Source organism: Saimiri boliviensis, chromosome 10 (genome assembly GCF_048565385.1).
Source record: "Saimiri boliviensis isolate mSaiBol1 chromosome 10, mSaiBol1.pri, whole genome shotgun sequence".
Lineage (NCBI taxonomy): Eukaryota > Metazoa > Chordata > Mammalia > Primates > Cebidae > Saimiri > Saimiri boliviensis.
The window spans coordinates 43,955,472-43,982,530 of NC_133458.1; the positions used below are offsets into that span (position 1 = coordinate 43,955,472).

Consider the following 27,059-nt stretch of genomic DNA (forward strand, 5'->3'; position numbering starts at 1 on the left):
GCTCAAGTCTTGTCTGCCCTCCTTCTTTTTGGTTTGGTTTTGGAACTGACTCCGAGGGTTGGGAGAGCGTTGGTGGCGACGGCCAAGTCAGGTAGGGAGAAATGGGTGGACGGCAGGGCGGCGAGATCTGGGCACGGACACCGCCAGGGCACCGCATGGTCCGGACCCCGAGCTCCGCCCAGCCGGCCTCCCAGGGCAGGGGTAGGATACCTGCCCCTGGAGGAGTTGACAGTGGCGGTGGGAGATTGGAAGGTGTGGGAGCGCCTCTACGTATCTCGCCAGGGTTCCCCCAAACTGGGCGCCACGTTGTGGTCGCGTTCTCCCGAAGTAGAGGGTGGTGGAGAACAGCCAAGCTCCTTGTTGGACCTACCACATCTTACTAGAAGGAGGCCGAAAGGGAGAGAAATTGCTGTGGCTGTTCAATTGCCCAGGACTTTAATATTCGAGATGCCATTTTCCTTGTATGAGATGGCCTAAAGAGTTATCAGTAACTCTGAACAGAAGCACAGATATTCTCCGACTCTGTTTTTTAGCTGTAGTTCTTTCAGCATTGACACTTCTAGATGGAACAGAAAGTTTGAGTGAAAGATAATGCAAGTGATACGGTATGCCTCAAGCCATTCCCTAGAGGTAGGACGTGGAGAGGGAACTGGTTTGGAAGAATTTGAGTGAATTAAGACAGAGTAAAGCTGAAAGAGAAACCAGACATTCATGGAATCTCCCTTAGTTCTGCTACTTACTAGCTGTGGGATATTAGCCAGGTTCTGTATTCTCTTTACGTATTAATAAGTGTCCAATCGCGACCGCTGTTGTTAAACATAGTTATTTCTATATTAGTCTTTATTTTTCAACAATGATTTATTGAATACCTACTTGATGCCGGATTTTTGCTAGTCACTGGGTGTACAGTATTGAAGACAAACCTTCAGAGACATTTTGATCTAGTGGGAAATGGCAGACACTGAATAAGTGATGGTATGTAACAGAGAAAGTACTGGGGTCATGTAATACGGGAGCCAGAGGTAATCTCTTAAGAAAATGATTTACCTGAGACCAGAAGAGTTGGAGTAAGTCAGATGTGAGCACTGGGGTGGGGCCAGGAGGAGGGAAAGAGTGCACCTGACAAGAGACTAGCATTTGTGCAGTTTGTATTTGAAAGGTCAGTAAGGTTGGAAAACAAAGTGTGAGAGGAAGAGTGGTAACAGATAAAGCAGGAGAGTTATTCAGGCCCAACAAGCAGTGCCTTATAAGGCATTGTAAGGAGTCTGGACTTTATCGCCAAGGGTAATGGAACACCATTGGAGCATTTTACATAGTGGAGTGCAAAAGTTTGGTTTTAAAAATACACTTCTTAGAAAAGGGCGAGAGTGGATACAGGGAGATGTTCAACATGATGGTGGCCAAAATTGGGTTGGCAACCCTGGGGACAAGAAGTAGAAACACTTAAAAGATGTTTAGGAAGAAGAATACACAGGACTTGGTGAGGATTAAATGTAGATGATGACAGAGAGGAGGGTTAGAGTAGTATGTAGGGTTTTATGAAATAATCAGACTCTGGCAATGATTAGTTAACTTTTCCCATATGCATACTGACGCTTCTATGCTCCATTTTAATCTACCTCTGGAATAATTTTCCATTGAATCATTAGTGATGGTAAACCAATTGAAAAGGATTATAATATTTTTCTGTTATTCTCTAATTCAGGCTGTCTTTTGAAGAAAGTCAGGATGAGGAAAGACTTTTGTAAATTAGCTGTTTGAAAACAATTATCTTCCATGTTGATTTTGGCCTGTAAGAAGGTAACTGCATATATTGCATTATATGGATGCACTGGACTTTACTAATATAATTTTTTACATGTTTACATTTACTTTGTTTTCAAGTTTTTACTTCTGTTAACAGTACGGAACAGAACTGGTCCTTCAGTTTCTGTAGGTAGACCAATACCTGTGTGCAGTTAAGTAGAGAGAGAATAATGAAGACATAGAAATAAATGACATTGCTTAGAGAAAGTATATAGTGAAAGAAAAGCTTAGGGTTGGGTTGAACATCCAAAGGATGGATTGAGAATGAAGAGCCTTCAAGGAGACTGAGGAGGGGAAACCAATGAATTAGGAAAAAATCTGGAGACTTAGTCTTTGGATGCCCACGAAAAGGAATGGTTTGGAAGGTGAGAGAAGTCAACAGTGTAAGTTTGTTAAAAGAATATGCAGGATAGGGCTGGGCATGGTGACTCACGCCTATAATCCTAGCACTTTGGGAGGCAGAGGTGGGTGGATCACCTGAGGTCAGGAGTTTGAGACCAGCCTGACCAATATGGACAAACCCCATCTCTACTAAAAATACAAAATTAGTCTGGTATGGTAGTGCGTTCCTGTAATCCCAGTTACTCAGGAGGCTGAGTCAGAATTGTTTGAACCCCAGGAGGCGGAGGTTGCATTGAGCCAAGATCACACCAATGCACTCCAGCCTGGGCAACAAGGGTGAAACTCTGTCTCAAAAAAAAAAAAAAAAAAAAAAAAAAAAAAAAAAAAAAAATGCAGGATACTGAGTGAAAAGTACCCACTGGATTTAGGAATTTACAGGTCATTTCAGCACTTGGCAGAGCAGTCATGTGGTGGGAAACACCATTTAGTGGTTTGAAAAGTGAGTGGTTAAGAAGTGAAGCAACCAAATATCAGCTGTCAAAAGGACGCAAGATTGAGCCTCCTAGAGGATATGGGGATGAGATGAGCAAGGATTGTTTTTGTTTTGTTTCTTTACTTTTTTGGTATTTTTTTTAAAGAAAGAGGTTTATAAATGTTTAAATACCAATGGGTAAAAGAAAAGTGAGGTTTTCAGAGAGAGGAGAGAGTCTGATGTTCTGGAAGAGCAGAAGGAAACAGATGCACAATATGACTGAAAGGTTTAGCCTTAGAGAAGCAACAGTTTTCTTTACTTATATTTGGAGATGTAAATAGAGGTGGGTTTCTGGACTTGGAAACTCAAGGGAACTCCCTTTTAATGACCCTCAAGGAGGCAGAGTCATCTGGTGAGAATGCAATTGGAAGAAGTAGGGTATCAGAGATTTGAGGAGAGGGAATAGAGGTTTGAATTGTCACAAGAATGAGAAAGAATGTTGACCAGGGAAGGATGTCCCATGAATTTAGAGTGGCACCATTTAACCTAGTGTGTGATTTTTTTTTTTTTTTTTGCCCCCATCCAGCAGCGTTAAGTAGTCTAAGCCTAGATTGTATCATCAGCTCTTTGAGGATATAGTCTAACATACTTTTTGAATTATTATATAACACACAATGGTGAATTAAAAAAAAAAAAAAACCTTAGCGCACTTCAGATTTTGTCAGTTTCTCACACTCAAGTTAAAAAGATAAACCAAAATATACCAAAGGAAGACATTTTCTTTAAAATTATGTGGTACCTTAAGACATGAGTGACTAAAAATGTAGTTGGAATTAAGGAAAATCAGTTGGAATACTTAAATAAATTTGTAAAAAAAATATGCTTGTTGAACATACAGAAGTAGAATAAGAAATAATACTTGAACTTCCAAGAGACTCTAAGGTTGCTTTAGTAACATTCTTCTCTAGCCAGAGGAATACTAAAAGTTGATTCCAGGTTCTCATTTTTCTCTTGAGCCTTTTAGTGTACAGCTATTAAGAAAGTACAAGTAAACTAATAACAAACTACTTTTTTCTTTCTTTTCTTTTCTTTTTTTTGGGGGGGAGGCAGAGTTCCACTCTATCCCCCAGGCTAGAGTGCAGTGGCAGGCGATTTCAGCTCACTGCAACCTCGCCGCCCAGGTTCAAGTGATTCTTCTGCCTCAGCCTCTTGAATAGCTGGGATTATAGGTGCCCAACACCATGCCCAGCTAATTTTAGTATTTTTAGAAAAGAAGGGGTTTTGTCATGTTGGCCAGGTCTCAAACTCTGACCTCAAGTGATCCTCCCACCTCAGCCTCCTAAAATGCTGGGATTACAAGTGTGAGCCACCATGACTGCCCCTAGTTTGTTTTTAAATATCTGATTGGGTTCTCTTTAGATAGTGTAATCATGATCCATTGATCAGTTCTTTTGAAATAGTATACTAGGAAATTTTGAAGAATTCTATAATAGATGGTTAAATCATTTTTTGACTACTATCATTTTTTAGGTGTGACTTGTGGAAGCTTTGAGATTGAAGTAATTTCCTGGGTCTTCTAACAATTATAGTAACATTTGTTTGAGTAGAATTGAAAAGTTCTTCATTTACTTTATAATGACTATTTAGGTGAGCATTTCAGCTTTTCATTTTTGACTAGGAATTGGGTAGGATTTGGTTTGCTATAGAGATAGTGTTTAGATTTGGAAAGCAAATTGAGTAATCAAAGTAATTTAATAGAGGTAAAAGTACAGGGAGAATTATGGCTCAACTTTAGGGACTGAGTAACTTTAATATAGTTAAACTTTAATTCTAGTAAGTTTATTAAATAATGTAAAGACACTCTTAACATCCTAGAACTGCCTTGTAAAAAGATGTGGGAATATTTGGCAGGTCGTAATGATTGCTGTCACTACTAATGTATATGAGTGCTTTTCAAATTGGAGGTAATGATGAAGTCCTTCATTCACTTTAAGAACTAAGTAGCGGAGCCGGGCGCGGTGGCTCAAGCCTGTAATCCCAGCACTTTGGGAGGCTGAGGCGGGTGGATCACAAGGTCGAGAGATCGAGACCATCCTGGTCAACATGGTGAAACCCCGTCTCTACTAAAAAATACAAAAAATTAGCTGGGCATGGTGGAACGTGCCTGTAATCCCAGCTACTCAGGAGGCTGAGGCAGGAGAATTGCCTGAACCCAGGAGGCAGAGGTTGCGGTGAGCCGAGATCACGCCATTGCACTCCAGTCTGGGTAACAAGAGCGAAACTCTGTCTCAAAAAAAAAAAAAAAAAAAAAAAAAGAACTAAGTAGCTTTTGGTTGTACCAAAACCTGCTACAGTCTAAGCTAAAGCGAACATGTCACCTTTCCTTGTTGTTGAAAAACCCAGTATTTAAACTAGAATGGATTAGGTCAATTCTTCACCATCTCTGGAAGAACAATTCTATTCATGCAGTCATAGCATATGATGAGTAGAAAGCACAGCCATGTCTGTTTGGATAAATTGCCAAGTTTTAAGCCAGGAACGATTGTCATTAAGTTATTGCAAATGAGGGTGTAAACTGGATTTTTTTACTTTTTATATGCATCTCTATATAAAATAATGAGTACATTACATAAAATTAACTGATTTTTTTTTTTTCTTTTTAGATCACTATAAACAAAATTTCCACCAGAGAAAATGTTGAAATAGGAGTTGCGGATACATTGGATATACTGGATGAAATACAAGCGGTTAATTTTTGTAACGTGGGGGAAAAGCCCACATTGCTGGTTACATGTGTAAATCACTGCGTTATTGCTTTAGTCATTGTCTGTATTTAGCAATGACGAGACTGGAAGAAGTAAATAGAGAAGTGAACATGCATTCGTCAGTGCGGTATCTTGGCTATTTAGCCAGAATCAATTTATTGGTTGCTATATGCTTAGGCCTATACGTAAGATGGGAGAAAACAGCAAATTCCTTAATTTTAGTAATTTTTATTCTTGGTCTTTTTGTTCTTGGAATCGCCAGCATACTCTATTATTATTTTTCAATGGAAGCAGCAAGTTTAAGTCTCTCCAATCTTTGGTTTGGATTCTTGCTTGGCCTCCTATGTTTTCTTGATAATTCATCTTTTAAAAATGATGTAAAAGAAGAATCAACCAAATATTTGCTTCTCACGTCCATAGTATTAAGGATACTGTGCTCTCTGGTGGAGAGAATTTCTGGTTATGTCCGTCATCGACCCACTTTACTAACCACAGTTGAATTTCTGGAACTTGTTGGATTTGCCATTGCCAGCACAACTATGTTGGTGGAGAAGTCTCTGAGTGTCATTTTGCTTGTTGTAGCTCTGGCTATGCTGATTATTGATCTGAGAATGAAATCTTTCTTAGCTATTCCCAACTTACTTATTTTTGCAGTTTTGTTATTTTTTTCCTCATTAGAAACTCCCAAAAATCCCATTGCTTTTGCATGTTTTTTTATTTGCTTGATAACTGATCCTTTCCTTGACATTTATTTTAGTGGCCTTTCGGTAACTGAAAGATGGAAACCATTTTTGTACCGTGGAAGAATTTGCAGAAGACTTTCGGTCGTTTTTGCTGGAATGATTGAGCTCACATTTTTTATTCTTTCAGCATTTAAACTTAGAGACACTCATCTTTGGTATTTTGTAATACCTGGCTTTTCCATTTTTGGAATTTTCTGGATGATTTGTCATATTATTTTTCTTTTAACTCTTTGGGGATTCCATACCAAATTAAATGACTGCCATAAAGTATATTTTACCCACAGGACAGATAATAATAGCCTTGATAGAATCATGGCATCCAAAGGGATGCGCCATTTTTGCTTGATTTCAGAGCAGTTGGTGTTTTTTAGTCTTCTTGCAACAGCAGTTTTGGGAGCAGTTTCCTGGCAGGTAAGCTTATTGTTTGTCCATCAATCCCAAAGATAGGTAATAAAATGCTGGCTTCAAGAATTGAAATTAAAGTTGTAAGGTCAAGTTCCTGAAAAAGGATATTATTCATATTTGCTCTTATTTTATTTTGTCATTGGAATTGAAGCACTGAATGTGTTTCAAAGGATAATTTATTTGATCTCTAGCAAAGAAGTACCAAAATGTTATGAACACTCCGCATTGAGATGCCTCCTGCTTCCTAATTGTTCCTTAGTGAAACACTCATCAATTAAAAAGATGTGGGGATATTTGGCAGGTATACTAGATCTTAGTATACTAGCATTTCCCACTAGATCTTAGTATACTAGCATTTGGAAAGTATTTAAAGATTGTATTTTGATTCTTTCATTTTACCCATGAGGAAACTGAAAGCCAAGGAAGGCATCCAGAGTCACTAGTACCAGCAGGAACAAGGTTACCTACCTAACTTCTGTCTATTTCCTGGACTCCTCACTGTAACACATTTCTTTTTTTTTTTTTTTTTTTTTTTTGAGACGGAGTTTCGCTCTTGTTACCCAGGCTGGAGTGCAATGGCACGATCTCGGCTCACTGCAACCTCCGCCTCCTGGGTTCAGGCAATTCTCCTGCCTCAGCCTCCTGAGTAGCTGGGATTACAGGCACGCACCACCATGCCCAGCTAATTTTTTGTATTTTTAGTAGAGACGGGGTTTCACCATGTTGACCAGGATGGTCTCGATCTCTTGACCTTGTGATCCACCCGCCTCGGCCTCCCAAAGTGCTGGGATTACAAGCTTGAGCCACCACGCCCGGCCAACACATTTCTTTTATGTAGCCATTTCTCTGAAGATTTTATATAAAAGGTGATTAGATATAATAACATTTCAGGTTCTTAATTATAGATTAGAGGTTATCCTAAGAAAGAAAACCTGAGTTTCACCATACCTTTGCTGCCCAGAATTTTTTTTAAAACAGTTCTTGTAGACAAAGACATTTGTACAGATGGAGTTTGCATCTGCAGTATTAACAAACCCAGTCTTTGATTAATTGAGCATATATTGATTATGCACTATATATATGCCAGGCACTATTCTGGGTATGAAGATCTCAGGATGTCTGTCAGAGGTGGCACAGTCTCCAAAGGGAGGAGGAAGAGGCTGGCATGTAAATTACGATTACAGTGTGACAAATACTATATCCTCTGTACATCAGGCTGGGATGTGGGGCAAAAAGGAGAGTCAGCCCTGCTTGGTGGAATTCTTTGCTTTGTAACAGTTTGTTGCTCCTGAGAGATTTCTAGAAGTGTGTCTTGAAGGGAGGGATGTGGAGACTTGCTTGGAGATGGTGCTTTCTAGTCAGCTGGGCTAGGGTAGGGATCCTATGTGGGAGTCAACCAAATGAAGAAAAGATCTTGGGTGTTGCCTGAAGATATTGTCCTTACTTTGCTTTACTTGCTGGTGTTAGGGACTATCAGAATTATGGTGATATAAAAAACTTGAGCATGAGTTTTCTTCCCCTAACTTGCCTCTCTTCTTCTGCTGGCTCCTTTCCCAGCCCTAAATACTTTTTCTTTTCCAAGTCAGCCTCATTCATGCTGGATACCATTCCAGGCTATCAAATTCTGTTAACCAAATATTACTATTTGCTTGGTCTCCAAATTTTTTCTTTTGCCAGTGGTCTTCAGATACTGTGTGTACCACTGGAGATACATGAAAACTTTCCAAGAGTCTATCAGCAGAGATAATTTTAAGAGAATCAGTTTCCAGATTCTCACCTTCTATTCTGTTCCTTCCTAAAGTTGATCTACTTAATCCCTCAATTTAGACGTGGGGTGATACTGTGGTTTTAATTTATGTCTCTAATGACCAATGATATTGAGCATCTTTCATGTGTATATTAGCCATTTACTTTGTGATTTAAACATTCACTTCAGTTGTTCTCCTAACCCCAGGTACTTGCAACCTGATTTGTTTTCCATTCCTAGAAATTTTCCTTTTCCAGAATGTCATATTCATAAAATCGCATAATACTGTAGCCTTTTGAGCCTGACTTTTGTTTCTGAGACAGGGTCTTGCTCTGCAGTCCAGGTTAGAGTACAGTGGCATAATCATGGCTCACTTCAGCCTTGACTGCCTAGGCTCAAGCAATCCTCCTGTCTTGGCCTTCCAAAGTGCTAGGATTATACGTGTTAGTAAGTTAGTTACTTTTATTGTGAGCAGTATCCCATTGTACACATGTTCCAGTTTATCCCTTATTCAGTTGAGAGACACTGAAATTATTTGCAGTTTTTTGGTAATTATGAGTAAAGCTGCTATTTGCGTTAATATGAGCTTTTATTTTAATGTGATGTGATGTGAGATTGCTGGGTCACGTGGAAAGCATTTAACTTTATACTGCCATATATATGTATTTCTAGAAAATTTGCAGAATAAGCTCATGATATTATTTATATATTCTAGAAATCAAGACTCAAAAGGTTAATTAACTTACTCATGTACATATAGTAAGTGGCTGAGCTGCAATTGAATCAAAGTCTAACTCCAAAGCTTGGGTCCTTTCCACTATGCTCTACTTCTACATAAACAAGTCATTTGATTTTAAAATTATGCAGTAGCCTTCATAATGTTTTTAAGTTTCCTGAACCAAGTAAAGTTTTGAAAGTTGCCTGTGTTTCTTAAAGCTAGATTTCTCACAGTCTTTCCATTTATATATTTCCACATTTATGTATGCTGTTTCTTAGTTGGGCTTTACTTTCTTTAGACTTCTATGTATGTTTTCCAAATCTGGTTTGCATAAGGTGACTCATACAAAAATACTTCTAAACAAACAAGGCTTATATGTTTCTTATGTAAACGTTACATTTTTAAAATGGCGTTGCATAAAGAAATTTTGTTCCTGTTACCTGAAAAATTTTAGGATATGAAATGTTAAATACTTTGACTATGACTTGAAAGCCCAGTTGAATAGAGATCTAATAACTGGTAACAACTTTGATTCAAAGGACATTACTGACAGATTGTTTATTGATCTTCTTTTATGCTTAGTTTATATCTGCTCTGAGATATGAACCATGTCTTAAAATTTGATAGTGAGCTTAGAATAATTTGGAGAAGCAAAGGAGAGAAAGTATGTACAGGTTTTAATCAATTGATCTTATTTGTTACTAGGAATTAAGGTGTGAAGAGTACTCCAAAGTCACACATGGCTCTAGATTGAAGCTATAGAATAAAGGTTTGCAGACCAATAAAATTGAAGCTCTCTGAAAGTGGCAAGTGGATAAAACATCCAAAATTTATTTTGGCTTCCCCTGGACATACTTGCCATCTGTTCAGTTAAGATTATGAATTTTTGTATTGCCAAAATACTTGTGTGTGATCTTAATAGAATATTTAATACTGTTTTTCTAAGCTTGCTTTTTCAAAATAACCTAATAGAAGTACTTAATGATTTTTTTTCTTGATAAATTAGCCTTTTAAAAATGTATAACAGGGCCAGGCATGATGGCTCACATTTGTAAGTCCAACCATTTGGGAGGCTAGTGCGGGAGGATTGCTTGAACCCAGGAGTTTGAGACCAGCCTGGGAAACATAGGGAGACCTTGTCTCTACAAAAATAAAATTAGCAGGGCATGGTGGTGCATGCACCTGTGGACCCAGCTACTTGGGAGGCTAAATTGGCGGGATCACATGAGCCTGAGAGGTCGAGACTACGGTGAATTGTGATTATGCCACTGCAATCCAGCCTGGATGATAGAGTAAGACCCTGTCAATCAGCATAAAATTCTCAACTTCTAAGATTTTTTAATATAAGAAGCATGTAGTAACAGGTCATCCGTTATTTATGAATTGTGATCAGTAAACCCCTGAATATCTGCTTATTTAGTTCTACTGTATCAAATATCATCATCAGTGTTGCATAACCAACATTAGGGTATTGAATAACATCAATATCAATTAACACTTTAATTAGATTTTGAATTATTAGGCTTTTCATTTGAGCCATCTACAAATTGATTGGCAATTAAACTTTATAATTTGCTTAGTTTACTGCTCTGTTGTAATACTTTTTTCTAACAGTAAAAGCATACTGAAGATTGAGAAGCACTGGGCTAGAAAAAATATGTAAATATATAAATGTAATAGCCTGGAAATCAATAATCAGAGAATTGAGACTGATTCCATTTATAAGAACAGAAACATAAAATGCCTAGAAATAAGTTTTAAACTTATAAAACTTTTATTTTAAAATTACTGTGAACCTCACCGAAGGCTATAAAAGAAGACTTGACTAAATGGAAAAACACACCATACTTTCTGGGATGAAAAGACTCATTGCTGAGCCCTGCAGGCATTTGTGTACATAGTGGAAATTGTTTTCAAAGCAGAGGTGCACTTTTGGTCCCCTCAAGAGTAGCAAAAATCAGAGCCAAGCCCAGGGCCTCCAGAAGTGAGATCTCTGGTAAATTACCTCTCATTTTATGCTTACATACTGAAAGAAGAATGTGGAGACATGTGTGTTATAGTTCTCTCATGAGCTTGCTTTCTGCCCTTGTGCCCTGTTGGTAGTTCAACCTGGGATTAAGTGGTTAAACCTGGATTAAGATACGTAGACTTGTAATGTCTGTCATTCCCTGGAAGAAACCGATTGTCTCTAGGAGAAGGTATCATTATCCTAGGCCTAAATAATAATATAATTTTTATATTCACTGTTCGGCTCATACATTTAACCAGGTACACACACACCCCACCCCCCCTCCCCCCGCCAAGAGCAAGAAGCTGCAAAACCCACAGACAACAGAAAAAAATCTTCAGGTATTGGAACTATCAAACAGAGAAAACCATCATGCTAAGTTGCAAAAATAAAAGCAGAGATCAGGACATAATGATAGTACTCTGGAAACTTTAAAAAGTGACAAGGCAGATCAGTAAATAACAAATTATTTCAATGTTGCAAACATAACATTAGACAAAGCTGAAGTGAACATTAGTGAACTGGAAGATACAGTTCAGAATAAGCTATACAAGAAAAAGCATGAAAAAGGAAAAGTATGGAAAATACTGAACAGAAGAAAAAGGTAAGACTCAAATAGGATATGGTAAGAAGATCTCATCTTTGTTTGATTAGAGTCCCAAAAATGGAAGAAATGAAGACCAAAGGACACATGTGAAAGGATAAAATATAGAACAACAGATCAGAAGACGGAGACCAAAAAAAGATCCATTAATACTTACGACAAAGGTGGCTCTGTAATGTGGAGTGGTTGGTATTTTCAGTAATTGCTGCTTGGGCAATTGTTTCTGTAGAAGAAAAAATTGGGCCATTATCATAAACAAAATCAATTAATTTGGATTATAGATTTAAATGTGAAAGGCAAAACAATAAAGACTTTAGAGGATAGTGTTAAAATCTCTTCTTAGTAGTTGGATAGAGAGATATTTATTTAACAAGGCATAAAGTGACTGTTATATAATTAAGAACTCATGTTAAGCAAAAAACAGCATTAAAGTAGTCACAGAATCACCAACAGAAGACTTTCATTTAAACTATGTTCAGAACCAAAGCCAAATCAATGAAGAAAAGGTTAGCCCCATAGAAAAGTGGGCAAGATATTACACTTCATTAAAGATGATACCCACATGGTGAAAGGTTCTTAACCTCATTAATAATCAGAGAACTTGATATTTATTCTAGTCCTTTTGATATAATGGCAAACTGTAAGGAATTTACCAATAATAGGATCAACTAATTACAGTTTCATACGTATTATAGGAATGCCATTTGGTCTTTACAAGTGATTTAGAGTTATGTTAACAAGCTTCGATTAAAATGTTCAGATTATATATGCCATTTGGTAAAAAAAAAAAAAAAGTACACATGAATATGTATTTGTGAAAAACATATTGCATGAAGTCTGGGAATATTTCAGAGTAGCTCTGCATATAGATAATGGTATTTGGAATGATTTTAATCATGTATTTTTTTTTACTTATTTGTATTTTCCAGTGTTTCCAAATTGAGCATGTACTGTGTTACTCATATAATTGATAAAATAGGTGTCCAAAATATGACAGTATATCCTTTTTTTATTGCAGGAATATATTTTCTATTATTAAATTTTTATCAGATGAACCACCCCTTAGTTTTAAAAGCATATGTTTGTGCACCTACACATATAATATGTGCAGTAGCAATACAGAAAGAATGTGATAGTTTAATATTCTAAAGATATGTTGAAGACTAAGTGCTATTCTTCCATTTTCTTTTCACTTAAATGAGTCTTAATTTTTTCTGCATTTTCATTGCAATTAATACCTGATTGCCTCCTTCTCTTTATTCTGCCTCTCTACTTTCCATTCTGCTTTTATAATGCTTACATGTTCTTAATACTTTCTTCTGTTAAAATTCTGAATTTACACATCTGGAGAGTTCAGTGCTTTATAAGGTAAACTGTATCATGTAAACGGAATTTGTTTTTGTAGGTTTAGGGTCCTTAATTTCCTTAAGAATTTATTTTCATAATTTCATGGGGAAAAATGAGCCCTTTCTAAAGTACCCTTTTTGATAAAGTAAATGAATATGTTATTTGAAAAAATGGCATGTGAGTTTTAACAAGATACTGTTTTCAGGCATTTTTCTGTCACATCAAAGAGTGGTTTTGGTTTGGGTTTTTTTTTTTTTTTTTTTTTCTCGTTTGGATAGAATGTTTTATGACAAATCTTTTTAAAAAATGATGTACTGTGTTTTGCCACAACTTCCAAGAAACTGAGAGATAAATTTAGTATTTATTGCACTAGTTAGCTCATTCATGTATACCTGTCTGCTTTAAGTGAAAATTGTTTTTAGATCATTAATTGTTCCTTTTATCCTTTTTGAAAGTATAGGTTAAAAAATGTAAATCAATGTGCACGTATGTAAATAATATACACATATGTACACATACTGTGTAAACATGTTTTGGATTTCTTTTAGCCAACAAATGGAATCTTCTTGAGCATGTTTCTAATTGTTTTGCCATTGGAATCCATGGCTCATGGGCTCTTCCATGAATTGGGTAACTGCTTAGGAGGAACATCTGTTGGATATGCTATTGTGATTCCCACCAACTTCTGCAGGTATAGTAATCTAGTATAGTTAGTGTTAACTATTCATTTCATAACATTTCTTAATATTTATATGAATATAATATAGCTCTTTTTCAAAATTATATTTTCAAAATATAACTTTTTCATTTCTTCCAAAATTTTAACAAACTTTATTCCAAGTGATAATATCTTCAGTTCAATTGAAATGTTTTGATGAATACAGTAAGCTTATATTTTGGCTAGATACCAGAATGTATTCATGAATAACTTTTCTAAGGAGAGGTCTTGCCCTAAAGGGAATATTTTGTTTAAGAAAGTGTCCTATGAAACAACACAGTGAAATATAATAGGATGTGCACTGAAGCTGATAGGCTAGAGGTCTAGTTCTATGTTACCTTCAGCAAATTGTAACTACTTTGAACTTCAGTGTCTTGTCTTTATCTAAAATGCAAATAGTGATACCTATTCTGCTCATCTGACAGGAATAGTATGAAGAACTTAAAAAATATATATATAAAAATACTATGCACACTGAAAATGCCATGCAAATACTAGGAATTCAGAGGATTGACAGTGAAGTTTATAAATGTTTATTTAATTGCAGTTTTATTCCAAAATAATTTTTACCCACAAAGGTCGTGACATTTGTATAAATCTGAAAATGTTGCTACATCTTGATTTTTATTTTATAGCTAAATACCTTTAAAATAATTCTTTGCCATAAATGAATTCTGATGACAGTTTTCATCACAGTTTCCTAGGGAGAGGGGAGAATTTTTTCTAATTTCAAGTATTTGACATAAAATCCCCAAATACCCTATTTGTAGGAAAGATTTTCTTTCCTGTTAAAGACTTGATAAAAAGTTGAAGGTTCAAGAACTGAAGGAAACAGATTTGGAAATGTCCCATCAAGTAAGAAATGACAATCCTGTAGAAAGAATATGTGGAAATAGTAATATACACAGTTAGGTATTATTCCATTGTAATTTTTTTAATGTACTGCTTATTCTCTTTTGTTACTGTAATGAAAAAAAGTTAGTAGAATAGTATTGATGATACATGAAGGAAAATCTAAGGTTTTCAAAATTCTTGATAGAAATCCCTTTTCTGGATAAGAATGATTTTTTCTTTCTCAGTATTAATGGTATTTTAGCTAGTTAAAAGACTTGCTTTATCATCTTTACTAGAGTACCATTTTATATTTGTTCCAAGAGCAAATCTAATAGTGTTCAGTAGTATAAGGCAATGGACCTAAATTTTAATAACTTTTAAAATGCCTATTAATAGATAATTTCTTCTACCGTTTGTGTACCTTAAGTTAGTAAAATTTGAACACAATTTTATAAAGACTATTTTCAATACAGAAATAAAATAACTAGGCCGGGCACGGTGACTCACACCTCTAATCTCAGCACTTTGGGAGGCCTAGGTGGGAGGATCATGAGATCAGGAGTTTGAGACCAGCCTGGCCAATATGATCAAACCCCATCTCTACTAAAAAAATGCAAAAAGTAGCCGGGCATGGTGCCATGTGCCTGTAGTCCCAGCTTCTTGGGAGACTGAGGCAGGAGCATCTCTTGAACCCGGGAGGCAGAGGTTGCAATGAGCTGAGATCACACCACTGCACCCCAGCCTGGCCACAGAGCAAGATACTGTCTCAAAAAAAAAAAAAAAGAAAAAGAAATAATTAAAATATTGCTTTTATATTTTATGTGTTACAATATTCTTAACGAATAGTTTTTTTAAATAGTCCCCACCCAGATGTTTTTGAAATGGTATAATTCTGCTTTTAAAAAGCCATGTCCAATATCTATCATGTAAGAAAATGGAAATAAGGAACAAAGAGTAATACTATCTACATTTGGAGATATTATCCCAAATTTTAATTTGGTTATTGTTTTAATGATAGTAAATATAATATTTAGAAACCAGGTTTTGATTTTCTAAGCTTAATTCTTAGTACTGTGGGAATTTTAGAAAGGATGATTTTTAAAAAAAAAAAAATCCTGTCACTTAGCAGCAACTATTATGATTCTTAATTAGTTATAAATGACAGATGAGAATGTAATATAGAATGAATACTTTTTAAACACCAAAATAATTGTTTTTTCTCCTGCTTCAGTCCTGATGGTCAGCCAACACTGCTTCCCCCAGAACATGTACAGGAGTTAAATTTGAGGTCTACTGGCATGCTCAATGCTATCCAAAGATTTTTTGCATATCATATGATTGAGACCTATGGATGTGACTATTCCACAAGTGGACTGTCATTTGATACTCTGCATTCCAAACTGAAAGCTTTCCTCGAACTTCGGACTGTGGATGGACCCAGACATGATACGTATATTTTGTATTACAGTGGGCACACCCATGGCACAGGAGAGTGGGCTCTAGCAGGTAAATTCACCTTTGGTAGTTTCACTATTGTAAAGATACACATATATTTGTAGAAATCTGTATTTCATATAGTCATTAAATTTCAGGATTCTCAGTTTTCCACTTCAGTTCACCAAACTGTATATATGACTCTAATTTGTTTTTCTTTGCTCTAGCATACCTGTTTAGCCTAATTTAGTAATCTCTAATGATAAGATTGAGAATTAAGTCTTGTGGTGATTAGAAGGAAAAAAATGCTTTGAGACTTATAATCGGTTTCCCTTAAAATATTTTCAGATACACTAAATATATTTTTCAGAAGCTGATAAACTTCTTTGACTAGTTTTTTGTTTGTTTGTTTTGAGATGGAGTCTTGCTCTGTTGCCCAGGCTGGAGTGCAGTGGTGTGATCTTGGCTCACTGCAACCTCTGCCACCTGGTTTCCAGTAATTCTACTGTCTCAGCCTCCTGAGTACCTGGGACTACAGGTGTGTGCCACCACACCCAACTAATTTTTTGTATTTTTAGTAGAGACAGGGTTTCACTGTGTTAGCCAGGATGGGCTCTATCTCCTGACCTCTGATCCACCCGTTTCGGCCTCCCAGAGTGCTGACGTTACAGGCATGAGCCACTGCGCCTGGCCTTGACTAGTAATTTTTAAGTTTTTAAATGTTATGGATGCAGATTTCAGTAGTCCTTCACATCTGTAGTTTTATTTATGTTAGAAAGCTCACCAGAATTTTAAATAGTAGATCATGTGATAATAGGTCAAGTAAATGACCTAAATGTTATTTGCTTAGGACCTATAACAGAGCCCGGTACATAGTAGAGGATCCTTAAGTAGTTGATAAATAGATGAAGTCACTGAATAAATCATTTTAAAAGAAAGGTAATTTTCTTATTTTAGATTAGACATAGTTATTTTAGATTTAATTACATGTTTTTCTGTAAAAGAGTGTAGATGTTGTAAACTAAGAATACATAAATAATAAAATAGTCATAAAATAAAGTGGAAATATTCAGGATGAAGAAAAGGATAAATAGAAGTAGTATAGAAGGACAGAGGGAGAGTTGCCAATATCAGTATTAAGAACTCCAGAAAGAAACAAATGGTTAAAGTAGAGATGATTTTAAACCGGCGTGATCTCACTAATTTCATGCCAGATTTGTAACTGGTTCTAAAGAGAAATTTTTTTTAAAATGTTTCTTTTTTGCCAATAAATATTGAATAACTCAGTGGCTTTCTAGTAGAAAGACAAGGTAATATTTACTGAGCACATTTTAAGCATCAGCTTATCTTACTGTACTTAGTACCTTATACACATTGTTAATCTTCATGTGAAATGCTTTGAGATAGATACCATCACTTCTTTTATCTTCAAATGGAAATTGGAAGTTGTTATGTAACTTATCTATGATCATACCACTGTGTGATAGAACATGATTAAGGACCAGATCTGCCAGACTCCTAAAGCGTATTTTTTCCCCCACTGTACCATGTTGCCTCCAAAGGTGAATGCCATGATGATAAAGAAATGGCATGTTCTGGTTAAGTGGGTATTTTTGTTAGCATGGATCACCCATTTCAAAAAATTAGAATGTACAAGACTAAAAGATGTATTGAACACTAAAGCTACTTGAATATAGTTTTAAAAGTATTTTACTTGACCTATAACTTTTTTTTTTTGCACACCCCCCCCCCACAACCTATAACTTTTTTTTTTTTTTTTTTTTTTTTTTTTGGAGACGGAGTTTCGCTCTTGTTACCCAGGATGGAGTGCAATGGCGCGATCTCGGCTCACCGCAACCTCCGCCTCCTGGGTTCAAGCAATTCTCCTGCCTCAGCCTCCTGAGTAGCTGGGATTACAGGCACGTGCCGCCATGCCCAGCTAATTTTTTGTATCTTTAGTAGAGACGGGGTTTCACCATGTTGACCAGAATGGTCTTGATCTCTCAACCTTGTGATCCACCCGCCTCGGCCTCCCAAAGTGCTGGGATTACAGGCTTGAGCCACCGTGCCCGGCCCAACTTTTTAATTACAATGTAGAAAGCATCTTTTTAACCTTTTTGGCTACTTCAGTTTCAGGTTATACTAAAGTATAACATTCTGTGTATTCCAACTCAGCATACAAGAGAAAGCTCTAGTCAATTAAAACAGTCTTTACAGAAGTAGAATTTTAGATCTAAAAGCAGGGATTGATTACTGAAAACACTAAAATGCTTATGATAATAAACTCTACACAGATCAAATGTAAACAGGGCTAATTTTTGGTGGCCATGCATATATCCCTAGTTAAAGTATTGTAAGAGAGTAGTTTTAGAAGTAAGCTTTCTGTGTGTGTTTACATTAAGGATTTATTACTTAATAGAAACACTTTTCAAAAAGTTTGTACTTTTCTCAAGTGATTTAAAATTCATTAAGCATTTCTTAAAGATACCCGTGGGAATCAATCTAGATGTTCATTTTACTAATACTTATATCAGCTTTTTTAAAAAGTAAAAAAATGCTAAGATAAACATATATATAATCAGTGTTCCTAAATTTTCATTCATTGTTTAGTAATTTTTTTTAAGACTTTAGGAATTCTAAAATAGAGTTATATTTTAGGTAAATGCTTAGCAGTTACATTCTAGAATGATATCTTTGTAATTTTTTTGCAGTATGTTACCAGTAAATTGACCATTATAGAATTGCTCTATTAGCTAAGATTTGTTCTTGTGTAACTTTGAGAACTTATTATAAGAATTTTAAAAAAGAGAGAAAGCATACTGATCTCCCTTCCCTGACAAAGGTAGATTTTTTCCCATAATTCAGCAACTGCATACTGTCATGCATGGCCTGAGGCATCTGGCATACTTATGGGTAGTCAGGTTGAACCAGGCCCAGAAGCATTCTTTTCAGTTAGTTCATGCCCTCGCCTGCTTTCAACATAGCCCTCAAGGACCGATTCTGTCTCACAAATAGTATTGAATATCTCTGCTCTGAGGAAAATGCTTTAATTTATTCCAAATTAAGTGACAAGGAATTTTAAGTTCTGCTAATTTATTAATAGGGTGTTTTGTTTTGTCTTTATTTTTTTTAGCAACCTTTGAAATAGGAAACATCACAACTGGATTTTACTTCGGTTAGCAAGTTAATAACAGGCCCAATATTAATATGACTGTGGGAAGGAGAATCTATATTTGCCCTTTATCCCATAACTTTACTTACAGTACTTAGAATATGTAATCTTATATTTATGGAGTCTCACGATATGGAACCTAATATTTTTGCCTCTTTGCTTGAGAGTAGAAAACAATTATGGTAATTACAAGAGAGACAGAAATAAATGGAGAAAGTATAGATAATTTATAAAGCTGTTTATTACAAATAAACAAAGCCTTTAAAAAGCAGTCTCCATTACTTGTAATGCATCAGATGGCTGTTATTTTAGATAAATGTAAGTACTTTGAATCTGGGCCAAAAGCCAAATGTAGCATAGAACCTATTCATAGAGGGAAAGCAGAGTAAAACAAGAGAAATCATTTAGAAAGCTTTAATGCTGCCTAAAGTGTCTTGTTGATAGCTAAAGAGCATTTATATAAGAGAATGAGGGTAGAATATGCTAAAGAATGTTTATTGAAATAGTTGTGGATGGCATGTTGGGCAATGATGTTTTGTGGCAGATGGAATTTATATAATACTTCTTGTAATCTGTGTCATCTTCTAATCTCCAGAGAAATTTAATAGAGCTGGAAATGATGGAGAGTTAACATTTGGCCATTTTTGAAAAAGTGTCCTTTTGGGGAGGTGTCAGTGGAATAACACGTTGATATTATGTAGAGACCATGTACTGAAATAGTGTATCTGAGATAATGTGTGTGAGTGTTAGATCGATTCATAAAACAAATTTATTTTCAGGTTTTTAAGCTATAGTGGGCTACTTAATAAAGTATTAATCAATTACACGTACAGAATATGATAGAATCCCAATGCTAAAGGATTCTGTCTCTGGTGATACCCACTTTTAATGGTGAACCCAGGAGGACAGTTGATTTGGGGGAAATATGTATTCTGTAGTTAGGTTGTTGGGTTTTGTCCTGGTACATTGTAAAAGTAACTTATGCTTAATGTAGAAATTTCAGAAGAGTACTTTAAAAACCACCTGGAAGTGAAACATCCAGCAATAGCTGCTGCAGTAATTTTTGTAGATGCAATGTCATGCTTTTTCTAATATAGACATATTCTGATCAGTAAATTTTCTTTATAAATATTATAAGATTTACTCTTAAGGTTTTAGGCTATAGTTTATTTCCATTTCCCAAGTGGGAAGGAGGCCTTTTTATGTAATTTCTTGTTCCTAGTCTGTTCTTCCCTTAGGATAGAATCCTAGAATAGGAATGATTATATCAGTGTCCATTGAGGCAGGGCCAGATGAGGTGAGGGTGGCAGTTGCCTCAGGCACAGAACATAAGAGAATGCCAAAAAACTCAGTAATCAAAATGAACGTTTTAATGTAGTTTATACTTAAAAATCAAAATTAATACAAAAAAATTCACAATGAACTAGATTAAAAACCTGTAGTCAGAAGTTTATTTAGAACTTTCTGGGTATATATGTTTAATCCCTTGTTGTTCTTCAGCTATAAAACTGATTTAAATGTAAATCTATTCTTTAACTCATTTTTGTACAGGTAGGAATAGGGTTTATTTTCATTTAGCTGGTACCTGCATATGAGGAAGAAAAGGAAACAATGGTATAGAATGCGGGCCAAACTTTTTCTGTAAAGGGCCAGATATTTTTGGCTTTGTGGGTTTAGATCCCTGTTGCAGCAATTTGGCTCTGCCACTTTAGAGCAATAGCAGCCATAAAGAGTGTAAATGAATGAATATAGTTGAGTTCCAATAAACTTTTACGAAAATTATATCAAACTTAAATTGCATACAATTTTTGCTGTCATAAAATATTCTGATTTTCTTTCAACCATGTAAAAATATAAAGTCAATTTTTAGCTTTTAGACCATACAGAAAGAAGTGGTGGGCTGGATCTGGCCCATGTGTTGTAGTTGCTGCCCCTGCTATAGAATGTTAGCTTTCCTGTGTAGTTGTTTTCACTAAATACAACTATGTAAAACTGTTTTCTTAATTTATAATAGCATATTCCTTTTTATGTAATAAGGATTTTTTTAACCTCAAGTTGAAAATCTGTTGTAAAACTATCTTTTCAAAAGATACTTTGAAAGTGTCATTCTTTATTTTTTTGCTTATTTAATTCTAAGAATTTAAGGAAAATACATGTAAGACAAGAGTATTTTCTAAGAGAAACCGATTAAGACAGTTGTCTTAATGAGGCTACAGAGATTATTGCTCCATTGAATTTTCTTTTGTTCACAGGTGGAGATATACTACGCCTTGACACACTTTTAGAATGGTGGAGAGAAAAGAATGGTTCCTTCTGTTCCCGGCTTATTATCGTATTAGACAGCGAAAATTCAACCCCTTGGGTGAAAGAAGTGAGGAAAATTAATGACCAGTATATTGCAGTACAAGGAGCAGAGTTGATAAAAACAGTAGATATTGAAGAAGCTGACCCACCACAGCTAGGTGACTTTACAAAAGACTGGGTAGAATATAACTGCAATTCCAGTAATAATATCTGCTGGACTGAAAAGGGACGCACAGTGAAAGCAGTATATGGTGTGTCAAAACGGTGGAGTGACTACACTCTGCATTTGCCAACGGGAAGCGACGTGGCCAAGCACTGGATGTTACACTTTCCTCGTATTACATATCCCCTAGTGCATTTGGCAAATTGGTTATGCGGTCTGAACCTTTTTTGGATCTGCAAAACTTGTTTTAGGTGCTTGAAAAGATTAAAAATGAGTTGGTTTCTTCCTACTGTGCTGGACACAGGACAAGGCTTCAAACTTGTCAAATCTTAATTTGGACCCCAAAGTGGGATATTATTAAGCACTCATACTACCAATTACCACTAACTTGCCATTTTTTGTATGCTGTATTTTTTATTTGTGGAAAATACCTTGCTACTTCTGTAGCTGCTCTCACTTTGTCTTTTCTTAAATAATTATGGTATATGTAAGGTGTTGGGAAAAAACATTTTGTGCTGAAAGTATATAGGGAGTCAAATGCTGACTGTAAATGCGTAAGAGATGTTAAAAATAATACTGCACTTTCAGGAATGTTTGCATATGGTCCTGATTAGAAAGAAAACAGTTGTCTGTGCTCTACAGTGGCCAATGATGAATTACTAATGCCTTATTTTCTAGGCATATGATAGTTTAGAGAATGTAGACCAGATAAATTTGTTTACTATTTTAAGAAAACTACCAGTTTACTTACAGAAGATTCTTTTTTCCAAACAGTAGGTTTCATCCAAGACGATTTGAAGAACTACAAACTCTTTCTCTTAGAAAAGAAAGAGGGCTGCCCAAAATAAATGCAAAATTTGCTTATACTCCATCACATTCGGATGTCTTGGTTGTGACCTTCTACCAGTGTAGCAGAGAACCCTAATTACATTTTAGATCAAATCATTCTTTATGTGGGCATTGTTAAAAGGCTAGAGCCTACAAGTTGCTCTTTCTTGAATTGATTGGGGGCCCTGAAAACACTGGTAATATTAAGAGTCTTTCTCAGGGTAACTTAATGTTTTCTTAATGAACAATGTTTTCAGCTACAAATTTCTTCCAATAAATTGTCTTCCCTTTGTGAAAAGGTACTCTCATAGAAGAAATTTAGCAATTTCTCATTGACTGACTCAGTCTGTTTTAAATATTCAGAAAAGATTTTGATTCCTATTGAGCTAATGCTCCACCATGAAAATTATTTTTCTGATCCTTGTTAGTGATAACATTTTTTTTCTACTGAAGGTCAAAGGATAGGAAATAGGTCATTTCTTTTCTTGTATATGTGTAATGTATTACGTAAAAAAGTATTCATATTGGCAATTTTAGTTAAGCATAATAGTGTGGTTGTAATTTTTAAAACTTAATTCAGTGTTTTGTCTGATTAAAGCAAGCACTGATCAGGGTATCTCCTAAGAGGTAATTCACTTCTTATTTCCTTCCAATAATTATTACATTCTAAATTTTCATCTATGAGAAATAACAAGAGGGGAATAGAATTAAATTGGGGGATAATCTAATCTTCATTGTTTAAATGGTTTGACTTCTCACCATTGAAGCCATTTTTTCTAGCCTCAGAGAGAGGAAATAATGCCTCCACCATTTTCTACCTGGTGACTTGAAAATTGAAGTTTTAGGTTAGGAAGAAGTTACTTAGAGTCAGGGAACTTGTATACCACTATCTATGCAGCATTGTTATAGTCTGTTTCTATGGTTTGAATATGATTTTCCTAATGCTCTGAATAAAATTTTGTTAAAAATGTTTTTCATTTAATGTGCAAATATTGAATATTCTAGTATATTGAAAGTAGTAGTCATTAAAAATGTCCATGTTTTAGAGTTCATGTTTGAAAGTTTCCAGTATAGGTTAAGGATTTATATTAGCATTGTCCAAATAAAATAGTATAGTGTTTCATTATTGTTCTGTTCAGCAGTAGTGTAGTAGAAAAGCCAAATGTTAAAATTATGAGTTTAGCTTCAAAAAAGTTAATGTTAAGTAGAATCTCTTTTTAAATTTTTTAGTGATTTGTGAGCAAGTTAGCTTTAACTAAAGCATTATTTCTTCACTGTAACAAAGCCAGAAATAACAGTATATTCTGCAATCTTTATAAGGTACTATTAAGGTGGTACTAAAAATTATAAAAACAGCTGACCGTTTGACAGCCACAAACCTAACTTTTTGATACATATTTTCTGTGAAGGTAAAACCAAAAAAGGTCTTTGGGCCAAGAATGTGACTTGAACAAATTTATTAACCAGAATTTATAGAATATCCACTTTGGTGAATTCTCCTACCCAAACAAACAAAAAACTACAAATGACTCTTTGGGATGGTGTCACAAAGCTGACATTTAAAAAACAATAACTAAGGATTTAGAAAAGGAATACTGTAAGAAGATAAAGTAATTGGTTACTTTCACCTAAAGATTAAAAAATAGGTCTGACAATGAGACTAATTTGTTTATGGCTGTTATATTTAAGAAAGAGTTGCTTGGAATGAAAGGAATTATTTTAGGGCAAAACTTTACCATCCTACTAAAAAGAGGTAGCATGGAAGTATTTTCAGCATTATTTGATTTAATGTTTGTTCCTCGTGTGATACCTTGCTAAAACCACAAAAGTACTAACCTCTAAAACATCTTTTAAATAGTGTACACACTGTTGCAAAGTAAATAAGGAGCCAAGCTCTTTCTCTCCCCATGACTTTTCAGTTATGCTGTCATTTTTAAAAACATTTTTTAGTTTGCTCTGATCTAATCTATTCCTCCCTAGGAAACTTGGGGATATATTTCCATAGAATTCTATCTTGCTCTTAATAAACTCAAGTTTTATGGAAAAGATGCATTTCAGAAGGTTATTCTTGTGACCAGTTATGCTTTAAAAAAATTAAATTCTTAAAATGCACTTATATTTAATGTATTATTGGGTAGATTTTTGTTTTCAGTAAAATCTTCATTAGAATCCATTTGTAACTGGATGTGTTATAATTTGGGGCTTAAACATATTTACTCTTTTGGGTACTGCTTTTTTATATGTATTCAGATTGAGAACTTAGTCTATTTTAAAGTAATATTTACATTACTTTCCCACAAGTGATGATAGTTAATATAATGTATGCCAGAGGAAAATGATTTAATTTTAAGAATGCAGTTAGATATATTTGACAGTAAATGCTCAAAGAAGTTAGATCTGTCAGTACTTTTGAATGTCTCCTGTATTGGAAACTATTAGACTGTCACCTCTTTTTAGGCAGAGGCTTACACGTATTGGTATTTCTGGTACACAATTAGTGAGAAGAGTGCCTTGTCCATAATGAGAAGCATTTAATAAATATTTTGGACTGAGTGAATAAATTTAGAATTCTAAAGAGAAATTGGAATAACTTGATTGTAAATTACTACAGTTTCTTTACAGTTCTACTTAAATTGATGCTATTTCAGGATCTTCATTAAGCAAGTAATTTAGTAAAAACTTACAGAATCCGTAAAAGGAAAAAAATCTCAAATTTGTAGTTAAGACTAGTAAGTGTTAAAGTTAGGGAAGGAAAAACCGTTTCAGAACTGGTTTGCATGAAAACATAGCTGATGTTGCCCAAAAAATGGCTTTTTGTGGGTTGAGTCCATTTCCATCATGACTCCAATATCATTAAGATTGAATCATTCATTTCCTCACTATTAAATCTAGACAGATTAAAGATTTATCACAAATAGAAATTATTAAAAGTCTGACGAACAAAGAAGGAATTTAGCTGTGCATATCAGTGACAACTAAATTGTAAGGTCAGTAAAATAGGCCTATAAACAAGCAGGTTAAGGACAAGCTAGGGAAACTACAGATACCTCCTTTTTTATACTATTTTACCTGTTCACTAATTATAACACATTTTAACAATATAAAACAATGAAGTTTAAGCAGTGTTTTTACCAACCATTCTGTTGATAATTTACATTTATGTTTATTAGGAAATGTTATTACTTAGACCAAAGTTGATTTAAAATTGGAAACTCTGGGCTACCCATAAGGTTTTTTTATTTTGAAATATTCAATACCTAAAAGCCATTTTGATTTTAAAAAATGAAGTTGACCGGTCCTCTTGTATGATGACCTCATAACATTTTATAAGTTTGAACTTAAAATAGAAGTAGACAGTTTTAGTAATCTTTTGTTTTCGTTTGGTCTAGCCTAAAAGACATTGATTTATCTTAAAGATTTTTAGCAATGTGCCAGGGATAAGTGAGAAATATGGCTTATCTTCCTAGACAAGCAGCGTTCACTCAGTGCCAAGTAAACTTTTCTTTAAGTTCGAAAGTATTTTTTATATTAAAACACATACCAATGTATTGATGAATCAAATTTACATTAATTTTTTCTTTTAACCTGGTGTCTGGGTACCTTTTTTTCTTTTTTCTTTTAACATTAATTTTTAATATAAACTACAGACTTCAAAGCAATTTAATCTTGCAGCGGGTCATTTGAGTTATCCTTCTCATCTCAGAACACGTTGGACACAATACTGGATGTTAATGATACTCTAAACAATTTTTGAAAACAAAAACAAAAACAAAAAAACCTTTGTCTTATGACTTGGAATATGAATAGCACAACGAATTTTCACTAGACAAATCATTTTGTTTATATATAGAATTTCAGATGGATGCCATTTTAATGGCATTTTATGATAGATATTTCTAGACTCTTCAAAGTCCATATATGTAATTTTTCTACACACTTGGGCATTGGTAAGGAAAACTACAGGGTGTGCAGATTTTAATTTGTAATCCACATCCATGCCCTTCTTCCATGTGTATTTATACATGTTCTCTCCTATCTAATTAGAAGAGGTATTCTTTATAACAGCTAACCTTTGGATTCCTTTTTCCCCATGAAACAACTTAATAACAATAAAAATGACAATGGCTATTACTTATTTTTCACTAGGTTCTAGCACTGCGGTAAGCACTTCTATATACTGATTACATTGAATCTGCTCAGCCACCTTTTATGGTAGACATAGTTTTATGAATGAAGAAAACAGGTATAACTTTACCAAAATGACAAAGTTATCTCTAAGAAATTGGGTCTCAAACTCAGCTCTTAACCCCAAATTCCTTTTTTTAAAAAATGTTTTGTAATTCTATCAATTTGATCAATTTGTTATCTTCATTGTCTCTACTGGCACTTTTCCCTCAGGATACAGCATGAACATTTTCAAGGCCTTTTAGTAGTAAAGAAATCCTCCCACAATTTTACATCAGATCTTATTTTTTTCTTACAGTGAGGTTATTTGAAAGTGTGTGTTCTGTACTCAGCCTCCAATTTCTCAGCTTCTATTATATCTTGTATCCATAGCAATCTGGTTCTACTCAGCTCTCCACTGACAATGTTCTTACTAAATCACCCGTGACCTCCATATTGCCAAATAAAGAGACATTTGATCTCTA

The 27,059-nt window shown here is 34.9% G+C and overlaps 1 protein-coding gene across 3 annotated transcripts; it reads left to right on the top strand.

The window, feature by feature from the left end:
* Positions 1–27,059, top strand: TMEM168 (transmembrane protein 168). Of its 3 annotated transcripts, XM_074379205.1 has the most exons (6): positions 13–91; positions 1,706–1,800; positions 5,284–6,539; positions 13,506–13,648; positions 15,741–16,015; positions 21,368–27,059. In XM_074379205.1, the coding sequence occupies exons 3-6, from the start codon at positions 5,412–5,414 to the stop codon at positions 21,913–21,915; spliced, it is 2,094 nt and encodes a 697-aa protein (XP_074235306.1). In that variant the 5' UTR covers positions 13–91; positions 1,706–1,800; positions 5,284–5,411; the 3' UTR covers positions 21,916–27,059. The 3 variants fall into 3 exon arrangements, with proteins under 3 accessions (XP_003921122.1, XP_074235306.1, XP_074235307.1); XM_003921073.4 differs by lacking the exon at positions 1,706–1,800 and having other exon boundaries at positions 1–91; XM_074379206.1 differs by lacking the exons at positions 13–91; positions 1,706–1,800 and adding an exon at positions 1,808–4,267.